General features: G+C 38.9%; 2 protein-coding genes across 2 annotated transcripts; both read left to right on the top strand.

Annotated features, from left to right (window-relative positions):
• The first annotated feature begins 2 nt into the window (after window positions 1–2).
• LOC121392683 (collagen alpha-1(IX) chain-like) lies at window positions 3–3,859 on the top strand. Its single transcript, XM_041523789.1, has 9 exons — window positions 3–231; window positions 622–756; window positions 973–1,133; window positions 1,513–1,576; window positions 2,210–2,405; window positions 2,693–2,711; window positions 2,912–3,127; window positions 3,414–3,467; window positions 3,632–3,859. Exons 1-9 carry the CDS (start codon window positions 3–5, stop codon window positions 3,857–3,859), a joined length of 1,302 nt encoding a protein of 433 aa, XP_041379723.1.
• A 54-nt stretch (window positions 3,860–3,913) lies between these two features.
• Window positions 3,914–10,663, top strand: LOC121392686 (collagen alpha-4(IV) chain-like). The gene is made up of 20 exons (XM_041523793.1): window positions 3,914–3,969; window positions 4,418–4,568; window positions 4,737–4,808; window positions 5,074–5,289; window positions 5,574–5,592; window positions 5,857–6,009; window positions 6,296–6,360; window positions 6,516–6,722; window positions 7,114–7,185; window positions 7,466–7,546; window positions 7,592–7,672; window positions 7,836–7,907; window positions 8,059–8,184; window positions 8,471–8,542; window positions 9,160–9,286; window positions 9,354–9,478; window positions 9,549–9,762; window positions 9,868–9,897; window positions 10,333–10,452; window positions 10,509–10,663. Exons 1-20 carry the CDS (start codon window positions 3,914–3,916, stop codon window positions 10,661–10,663), a joined length of 2,214 nt encoding a protein of 737 aa, XP_041379727.1.
• The last annotated feature ends 552 nt before the right edge of the window (window positions 10,664–11,215 follow it).

Here is an 11,215-nt window from a genome sequence, read left to right as displayed (position 1 = left end):
GAATGAGTGGTACTCCTGGTCCTGATCCTGATCTTGGCATGCCTGGAGATTTGGGAATACCTGGTCATAATGGTACTCTTGGCTTGAAAGGAGACCCAGGCAATGATGGAAATCCTGGCCACAATGCTACTCTAGGACCTGCAGGAAAACATGGACTCGTGGGTTCAATAGGAGATTCTGGTGACCCAGGACAACCTGGACAAGAAGGAGAGACAGGAATACCTGGAAAAGGTAACATCAGCTTTAAAAGTAATTTAATACTCATTATTAAGATGGAGACAATGGTAAGACAGGACCACCTGGTCTAGTTGGACCTTCTGAAATTAATGGAACTGATGGCAGACCAGGGTCAATTGGAGAAAAGGGTAATAAAGGAATGCAAGGAGAAGATGGAATTTTAGGATCTAAAGGAGAAAAAGGATCAACAGGTTCTCTTGGTGGTAAAGGACGTACTGGAAAACCAGGACCACCTGTAAGGTTATGCAATAATAGGTCTTCACTAACCTCTTAATGTTTTGAAGAGAGGAGTAGGAGCAATTGGATCCAAGGGAGATTCTGGTACTCCTGGGGACAATGATGGTTAGAGGATGTAATGACACTGATTTTTAACCTGTGTTATAGATGTTATTGGACTTCGTGGTCCTCTTGGTCTTCCTGGACGTCGTGGTTTACCTGGTCAACAAGGTAATAATGGATCCATTGGAATGATAGGAGCTAAAGGACCACCAGGAGATAAAGGAGATAAAGGAAGTAAAGGTATGGTTCATTGATTCTTAAAAAAAAAACAAGTCACAAATAGTGTCCCTTTAGGTAGTATTGGTCCTAAGGGAATGAAAGGAACTAAAGGAATACCTGGACCAATAGGAGACCCAGGTAATGTTATTGAAGTGAAAGGTTCTCCTGGTCCTCAAGGGCCAAATGGTTAGTTTTACTAATTCACCTCATTATTAATATATTGATACTTCATAAAAGGGCGTAAAGGTCGTCCAGGAATGAAGGGTATGACAGGGGAGGATGGTGATCGTGGTCCACCAAGTAACAGAACTATAAGAGGTATTAAAGGTGATCATGGGGAGAAGGGTATGACCGGACCTCGTGGTAGAAAGGGTGATTCTTTTGGTCTTATTGCTAAGGTAATTAATTAACTGGCAGTCAATATTTGCATTTTTCTTGTGTAAAGGTTTTGAAAATGAAACTCAACTTCTTTTGAATATGAATCATCAAAGTGGTGATATGGCTTTTAATTTGGACAACAAAAGTCTCTATGTTATTTGAATGCAACAGCAGCTGTACAAGCTTGTCCAGTATGTTGTTATTTTCACATGAGCATTATATCTGATATATTTCTTTAAAGGATGCTATTATAGTACAAGGACTACCTGTAAGAAAATGAATTTATGATAACATTGCAATCTTGTTACCTAGGGTGATCGTGGTTTAAGAGGAAAACCAGGTCCTCCAGTAAGTCTTCTAATACAGTGGAACAATACATATGAACTTAATTTGTGATAGGGTATGAAAGGATCTGTAGGACCTCCAGGGCCACCAGGAATCAATGGAACAGGTGGACCTAAGGGTGAAACCTGGAGATATGGTAAAGACTTAAGGTAATTAAATCCTAATTGTCATCTTACTTTAGGGACCTCCTGGAGATGATGGACTACCAGGAAGAAAAGGAGTACCAGGACAAGATGTATGAACTAATCAGTAACAAATTTTTGTTTCTACATACCTATCAGGGAGAAAAAGGTATGAAAGGAGAAAAAGGAAGTGATGGACCTAAAGGAGATAAAGGGGATCGTGGACCAAAGGTTTGTAGTTATCATTAAATACATGACAATACAATCTTTGCATATTTAGGGTGACAAAGGAATGTCAGGCTTACCTGGACTTAATGGAACAGTGGGTCCTACTGGTAGACCAGGGAAAGTGGTAAATTATATTAATAATATAGAACTATCAATTAAGTTGTTATACAGGGTTGAAAGGAGAGACTGGTGAACCTGGTCCACTAGGACTCAAAGGATCTAATGTAAGTAATATGTAATCATTGATTAGACAATGCGGCTTTATAAAGGGTACTAAAGGAATGAAAGGATCTCCGGGAATGAAAGGGCAACAGGGACCTCCAGGAAGGAAAGGCATTCCAGTAAATATATTTTAAAAAGCACTGAATTTACTGAAACCTAAGGGACTCCTGGAGAAAAAGGTGAAATAGGAGAGAAAGGAGACCAAGGTCCAAAAGGTGATCCAGGTCCTGAGGGTGAACAAGGACCAAATGGAACAAAGGGAGAGCCTGGAGACAAAGGAGCAAAAGGAGTAGATGGTCCAAAGGGAATGAAAGGAGACAAAGGAGATCCTGGTCTTAAAGGGATTCCAGGACCAATAGGACACCAGGAAGAAATGTAATATGCTAGATTATACCTACATATAGCTATCATAACAATACTATCAGGGAACTGATGGAGAAAATGGACAAAAAGGAAACCAAGGATTTAAAGGAAGTAGAGGCAAACCAGGACCACCTGTAAGATATAAAATGCAGATTATGACCCACTTACTATTTCTTACAGGGTGATATTGGGGAGCCAGGAACACCTGGACTGAATGGAACAGCAGGTCCTATAGGAAGACCTGGAAAAATGGTGAGAGTTATATTATACCTTTATTAATTTCCTTGTAATCATTACAGGGTCCTGCTGGAGATCCTGGCATGAAGGGAGTCAAAGGAATGAAAGGAAACACCGTATGAATTGTGTTTAAATATTTGTTATAATGTTTATTATTAACAAGGGTATGAAAGGAATGAAAGGATCTCCTGGTGTACAGGGACCACAGGCCTTCCTGGCAGAAAAGGCATTCCTGTAATATTATTTTGACAGTGAACAAAAAAGTAACATTTTGTTAAAAGGGACCTCCTGGAGAAAGAGGTGAAAAAGGAGATATAGGAGACCAAGGTCCAAAAGGTGATCCAGGTCCTGAGGGTGAACAAGGACCAAATGGAACAAAGGGAGAGCCTGGAGACAAAGGAGCAAAAGGAGTAGATGGTCCAAAGGGAATGAAAGGAGACAAAGGAGATCCTGGTCTTAAAGGGATTCCAGGACCAATAGGACCACCAGGAAGAAATGTAATATGCTAGATTATACCACATATAGCTATCATAACAATACTATCAGGGAACTGATGGAGAAAATGGGCAAAAAGGAAACCAAGGATTTAAAGGAAGTAGAGGCAAAACCAGGACCACTGTAAGATATAAAAATGCAGATTATGACCACTTACTATTTCTTACAGGGTGATATTGGGGAGCCAGGAACGCCTGGACTGAATGGAACAGCAGGTCCTATAGGAAGACCTGGAAAAATGGTGAGAGTTATATTATACCCTTATTAATTTCCTTGTAATCATTACAGGGTCCTGCTGGAGATCCTGGCATGAAGGGAGTCAAAGGAATGAAAGGAAACACCGTATGAATTGTGTTTAAATATTTGTTATAATGTTATTATTAACAAGGGTATGAAAGGAATGAAAGGATCTCCTGGTGTACAGGGACCACAGGGCCTTCCTGGCAGAAAAGGCATTCCTGTAATATTATTTTGACAGTGAACAAAAAAGTAACATTTGTTAAAAGGGACCTCCTGGAGAAAGAGGTGGAAAAGGAGATATAGGAGACCAAGGTCCAAAAGGTGATCCAGGTCCTGAGGGTGAACAAGGACCAAATGGAACAAAGGGAGAGCCTGGAGACAAAGGAGCAAAAGGAGTAGATGGTCCAAAGGGAATGAAAGGAGACAAAGGAGATCCTGGTCTTAAAGGGATTCCAGGACCAATAGGACCACCAGGAAGAAATGTAATATGCTAGATTATACCCACATATAGCTATCATAACAATACTATCAGGGAACTGATGGAGAAAATGGGCAAAAAGGAAACCAAGGATTTAAAGGAAGTAAAGGCAAACCAGGACCACCTGTAAGATATAAAAATGCAGATTATGACCAACTTACTATTCTTACAGGGTGATATTGGGGAGCCAGGAACACCTGGACTGAATGGAACAGCAGGTCCTATAGGAAGACCTGGAAAAATGGTGAGAGTTATATTATACCTTTATTAATTTCCTTGTAATCATTACAGGGTCCTGCTGGAGATCCTGGCATGAAGGGAGTCAAAGGAATGAAAGGAAACACCGTATGAATTGTGTTTAAATATTTGTTATAATGTTTATTATTAACAAGGGTATGAAAGGAATGAAAGGATCTCCTGGTGTACAGGGACCACAGGGCCTTCCTGGCAGAAAAGGCATTCCTGTAATATTATTTTGACAGTGAACAAAAAAGTAACATTTTGTTAAAAGGGACCTCTGGAGAAAGAGGTGAAAAAGGAGATATAGGAGACCAAGGTCCAAAAGGTGATCCAGGTCTGAGGGTGAACAAGGACCAAATGGAACAAAGGGAGAGCCTGGAGACAAAGGAGCAAAAGGAGTAGATGGTCCAAAGGGAATGAAAGGAGACAAAGGAGATCCTGGTCTTAAAGGGATTCCAGGACCAATAGGACCACCAGGAAGAAATGTAATATGCTAGATTATACCTACATATAGCTATCATAATAATACTATCAGGGAACTGATGGAGAAAATGGGCAAAAAGGAAACCAAGGATTTAAAGGAAGTAGAGGCAAACCAGGACCACCTGTAAGATATAAAATGCAGATTATGACCCACTTACTATTTCTTACAGGGTGATATTGGGGAGCCAGGAACGCCTGGACTGAATGGAACAGCAGGTCCTATAGGAAGACCTGGAAAAATGGTGAGAGTTATATTATACCTTATTAATTTCCTTGTAATCATTACAGGGTCCTGCTGGAGATCCTGGCATGAAGGGAGTCAAAGGAATGAAAGGAAACACCGTATGAATTGTGTTTAAATATTTGTTATAATGTTTATTATTAACAAGGGTATGAAAGGAATGAAAGGATCTCTGGTGTACAGGGACCACAGGGCCTTCCTGGCAGAAAAGGCATTCCTGTAATATTATTTTGACAGTGAACAAAAAAGTAACATTTTGTTAAAAGGGACCTCCTGGAGAAAGAGGTGAAAAAGGAGATATAGGAGACCAAGGTCCAAAAGGTGATCCAGGTCCTGAGGGTGAACAAGGACCAAATGGAACAAAGGGAGAGCCTGGAGACAAAGGAGCAAAAGGAGTAGATGGTCCAAAGGGAATGAAAGGAGACAAAGGAGATCCTGGTCTTAAAGGGATTCCAGGACCAATAGGACCACCAGGAAGAAATGTAATATGCTAGATTATACCCACATATAGCTATCATAACAATACTATCAGGGAACTGATGGAGAAAATGGGCAAAAAGGAAAACCAAGGATTTAAAGGAAGTAGAGGCAAACCAGGACCACTGTAAGATATAAAATGCAGATTATGACCCACTTACTATTTCTTACAGGGTGATATTGGGGAGCCAGGAAGCCTGGACTGAATGGAACAGCAGGTCCTATAGGAAGACCTGGAAAAATGGTGAGAGTTATATTATACCTTATAATTTCCTTGTAATCATTACAGGGTCCTGCTGGAGATCCTGGCATGAAGGGAGTCAAAGGAATGAAAGGAAACACCGTATGAATTGTGTTTAAATATTTGTTATAATGTTTATTATTAACAAGGGTATGAAAGGAATGAAAGGATCTCCTGGTGTACAGGGACCACAGGGCCTTCCTGGCAGAAAAGGCATTCCTGTAATATTATTTTGACAGTGAACAAAAAAGTAACATTTTGTTAAAAGGGACCTCCTGGAGAAAGAGGTGGAAAAGGAGATATAGGAGACCAAGGTCCAAAAGGTGATCAGGTCCTGAGGGTGAACAAGGACCAAATGGAACAAAGGGAGAGCCTGGGGACAAAGGAGCAAAAGGAGTAGATGGTCCAAAGGGAATGAAAGGAGACAAAGGAGATCCTGGTCTTAAAGGGGATTCCAGGACCAATAGGACCACCAGGAAGAAATGTAATATGCTAGATTATACCCACATATAGCTATCATAACAATACTATCAGGGAACTGATGGAGAAAATGGGCAAAAAGGAAACCAAGGATTTAAAGGAAGTAGAGGCAAACCAGGACCACCTGTAAGATATAAAATGCAGATTATGACCAACTTACTATTTCTTACAGGGTGATATTGGGGAGCCAGGAACACCTGGACTGAATGGAACAGCAGGTCCTATAGGAAGACCTGGAAAAATGGTGAGAGTTATATTATACTCTATTAATTTCCTTGTAATCATTACAGGGTCCTGCTGGAGATCCTGGCATGAAGGGAGTCAAAGGAATGAAAGGAAACACCGTATGAATTGTGTTTAAATATTTGTTATAATGTTTATTATTAACAAGGGTATGAAAGGAATGAAAGGATCTCCTGGTGTACAGGGACCACAGGGCCTTCCTGGCAGAAAAGGCATTCCTGTAATATTATTTTGACAGTGAACAAAAAAGTAACATTTTGTTAAAAGGGACCTCCTGGAGAAAGAGGTGAAAAAGGAGATATAGGAGACCAAGGTCCAAAAGGTGATCCAGGTCCTGAGGGTGAACAAGGACCAAATGGAACAAAGGGAGAGCCTGGAGACAAAGGAGCAAAAGGAGTAGATGGTCAAAAGGGAATGAAAGGAGACAAAGGAGATCCTGGTCTTAAAGGGATTCCAGGACCAATAGGACAAAAGGTTGGTCATAGTTATATATATATAGTTTTGATTGTTTATTTAGGGTGAGGTTGGTCCAACAGGAGAAAAAGGCAATAATGGAACAAAAGGCAAAAAAGGAGACACAGGACCAAAGGTATGTTGTGAACATCATTCAGCACTGCTTGATTGTAATGATATAGGGAATAAAAGGAGATATGGGTAACAAAGGAGAGAAGGGGTCAAAAGGCAACAATGGATCAATAGGAGTAATAGTAAGTGATATATATATTTGTACAGCCATGTAGCTATTATTATTCTGTCAGGGAGAAAAAGGAGAAAAGGGAAATGTGGGTCTGCGTGGACCAAAAGGAAATAATGTAAGTTATGTATATAAATATTTCAAATTATAATATATATCTGTTGGTTAAAGGGAACAAAAGGACAAAAGGGTGAAGTAGGACCTAAAGGAAATATGGGTCTTAAAGGAGACAAAGGAGACAAGGTAATAATTTACTTTAGCACGAAGTATTTTTAAAGTCATTATTCAATATTTTATATAACAGGGTGACACAGGAGATAAAGGACAAAAAGGAGAGATTGGTCCAATGGTGATAAGGGAGATAAAGTAAAATGTAACAATTTATGTAACTTATTATGAATGAGGATGTTTTAGGGAATGAAGGGAGATAAAGGATTAATTGGACCAAGTGGACTAAATGGTTCTATAGGAGATAAAGTAATATGATAATATTAAATGAGTCTATTACATATCAAAATAACAGGGTGACAGAGGACCAAAAGGTGACAAAGGAAATATAGGACCACCAGGTAAAGATGGCACACAAGGACGAGCTGGAAAACCTGTAAATGACTAGCTATTAATATTTATATTAATATACAATCAACAGGGTTTAAAAGGTAACACTGGTGATAAAGGTATGAAGGGTGACATAGGTCCACTTGGACTACGTGGTAGAACAGGGAAACCTGTGAGTGATAAAACTATTTTTAATATCATTAATTTAGCAAAAAATAATACAAACATTACATTTGGACAAATGTTTGAAACCATTGTCAATTATTCCAAAGGAAAATTGAGATGGAACTGTTTAATGACTCTACTTTTTATAACTTACATTTTGTGTTACTTAGGGTGATCCTGGAATGAAAGGAGAGAAAGGTAACCTTGGATTAACTGGAAGACGAGGCAGTCCAGGAAAACCTGTGAGTCAAAATATAAAGCATCAATGTCACAATTCATTTTATCATCAGGGACCAGCTGGTACCCCAGGTAACATGGTATACCAGGACCAAGGGGTACACCAGGAAAACAAGTAAAATATCACATGGTCTTATCATTATAATGTGTATAAAGGGTTTACCTGGGATAAAAGGTGAACGTGGCATAGAAGGACCACAAGGAATGAAAGGTGAAAAAGGAGATCCTGGACGTGTAGGAGATACTGGAAAACCTGGACCTCCTGGTATTCCTGGTATGAAGGTGAATACTTATGGACGTTATGGTATGTTGTTGTTGTTGGAATATCAATTATTAGGGTATTATGGGATTGAAAGGAAATAAAGGATACCCAGGTTCTCGAGGAGTACCAGGAATTAAGGTAGATAGTGTTAGAAATATGATTATTATTTAGTTGATGCCATCTTGGTAAGGGTTCTCCTGGTATAAAAGGTATAAAAGGCAATCGTGGTCCCAAAGGTATAAAAGGGCAAAAAGGAGACAAGGTTAGTTATTGAGTGGGATGTTTAAATTTCAAATGTCTATACAGGGAATGGAGGGTATTAAAGGAGATAAAGGAGATATTGGAATTCCTGGAGCTAGAGGACCTCCAGGAAAGATGGTAATATTTTTACAACCAATCAAAATTTGTGAAATGTTATTTAAGGGATCAATGGGAGATAAGGGAATGAAAGGAGAAAAAGGAAGGAAGGGTGATCAAGGAATACCTGTTAGATATTATCATATTGTATAAAAAATATTACAATCATTAGGGTATTGATGGTATAGATGGTAAAAATGGTACAAAAGGATCATCTGGACTACGAGGGCTTTCTGGAAATAAGGTGCATAACTTACTATCTATATTAAATTCAGTCATCTCATTCAAAAATAGGGACAAAAAGGAAATATTGGACCCAAAGGAGATAAAGTAACAATAATGAATAATTATCCAAATTTAGATCAGGAGTATGCATTTTGAATAATTTCAATTATATTTAATGTCTCTTCATGTGATATCAATGATTGACCTCAGCTGCTAAATTTATTATAGGCTACTTCTGGTGACAAAGGTGAAAAAGGTCCTAATGGTCTACCTGGTGCTAGAGGACCACCTGGTAGGAAAGGTGAAAAGGGAATTAAAGGAGTTAAAGGTTTAATGGGAGAAAAAGGAAATAAAGGCGAAAAAGGACAAAAAGTAATTTTAAAGGCAAACTTATTGTTATATTTCTTTCATAGGGAGTCAAAGGTATCCAAGGCATTGAAGGGCTAAAGGGCAATTCTGGTCATGATGGCATCCCAGGAGCTAGAGGATCACCAGGAAAAATGGGATTACAAGGACTTTCTGGACCAAAAGGACAAAAAGGTATGGCTGTGCTATCTCATTAGCTTTTGTTTACAGATTTTGGTTCTAGGAATCAAGGGTGTTAAAGGTTTGAAAGGTGATCCTGGATCGAGGGGAATACCAGGTAAAGATGGACTACCAGGACGTAGTGGACCTCCTGGAAAAAAGGGAGAAAAAGGTCATAAAGGAGAAAAAGGAGACAAAGGGACAAAGGTTAACATTCATAATGTCTCTGATTGTATAAGATATTTTATAGGGTGTGAAAGGAGATATGGGTTTAAAGGGACAAAAGGGTGATACTGGTATGAAAGGTCAAAAAGGAAAATCAGGGCTTAATGGAATTAAAGGAGAAATGGGAATACCTGGTAAAGATGGCATCCCTGGAATTCCTGGACGAGCTGGACCACCAGGAGAAAAGGGTATTAAAGGAGCTAAAGGAACATCAGGAAATCCTGGTTTACCAGGTGAAGATGGAAGGACAGGAGTACCAGGAAAAGGTCAATTTAGTAATCATGAAATAAAGATTTAAGTTTTTTTAGATGGTGTAAAAGGAGATAGAGGTCCTCCTGGGGAAATGGGACAACCTGGGAGGAATGGAACAGATGGAATGAAGGGAGAAAAAGGTAGTCCAGGTGAAAAAGGAATGAAAGGAAGAGATGGCCAGCTGGAATGAAAGGTAAAAAGGGAATGAAAGGTTCTCCAGGAGTTACAGGAAATACTGGAAAACCAGGATCAAAGGTATATGTTTAGTTACAGCACTGAATTATGTATAACTGAAATTTAAAGGGTGAAAAGGGAATGAAAGGATCTAAAGGAGACATTGGACTGTCTGGAAATTGCACTGGTATGTTTAACCACAATAATTTAATATCATATAAGAAATTCTAACAGGCATAGAAGGGCCTGTTGGACCGCAAGGTCCTCCAGGACGTAATGGACTACCTGGTAAACTTGGTCCATTAGGACCCACTGGACCAAAAGGAATGATAGGCAATAAAGGCATGAAAGGAGATATTGGTTAGTAATTCTTTCTCAATAACATACTCTTAGTTTTAATTTGACTACAGGTCCACCAGGACCTAAGGGTATGGAAGGAGAGAAAGGAGAAAAGGGAGATGAAGGAGATAAAGGACCACATGGAGATAATAGTACAATAGTAGGACCTAAAGGTGAACTAGGTCCACCAGGTGAGGAAGATAATCATATTACTGTAACATGAAAGTAATGTCTTTGATCACTATAGGTAGACAAGGTTTTCCAGGAAATAGAGGTACTAAAGGAGAAAAAGGCCCACCAGGTCTAAAGGTGAACCATTACCTGGCCCAAAAGGAATGCCAGGTCCTCCTGGTCCAAAAGGAGACGTTGGCGGAAAAGGCCTACCAGGTACACCAGGAATGAATGCATTGGTAAGTAATCAGTAATATGAAGAAGGACATGATACAATTTCAAACTATATAATAGATCTTTCAGAATGAAACACATCTATGTCAAGATAGAACAGTCTATCCACATGGCACTATAGCACTCAATCTTGACAACAAAAGTCTCTATGTATATATTACTGGAGTTGGATGGATAAAACATACATGTAATTATGAAGAAACTGACACTCGCTGTAAAAGAGATGTTGAAACAACTCAATCAAATTGGTCAGAATATAAAGATATGGAAGTGGATTTGAATAAGTTAATTGTTGGCACAAAAAAGAGGAAATTCTAGTATTCTAAACAAGTAATACTCGTTTTACTAATTATATATAATATTTTGTTAGGTTAACTAGTAATTCATATCATTTGCTATATAAGTTATAACCAATCAAACAGACCAGACAATGTAATACTAATATAGTCAATTCCCATAACAGTAACTGTCAATGTCCAAAAAAATTTCATTTTCAGTATAAACTATGAACTTGTACATAACATGTCTTCTGTGAATTCAAATACAGAG

Source organism: Gigantopelta aegis, unplaced genomic scaffold (assembly GCF_016097555.1).
Source record: "Gigantopelta aegis isolate Gae_Host unplaced genomic scaffold, Gae_host_genome ctg4286_pilon_pilon, whole genome shotgun sequence".
In the NCBI taxonomy this organism is placed as follows: Eukaryota; Metazoa; Mollusca; class Gastropoda; order Neomphalida; family Peltospiridae; genus Gigantopelta; species Gigantopelta aegis.
This window is presented reverse-complemented; position numbering and strand designations above follow the sequence as displayed.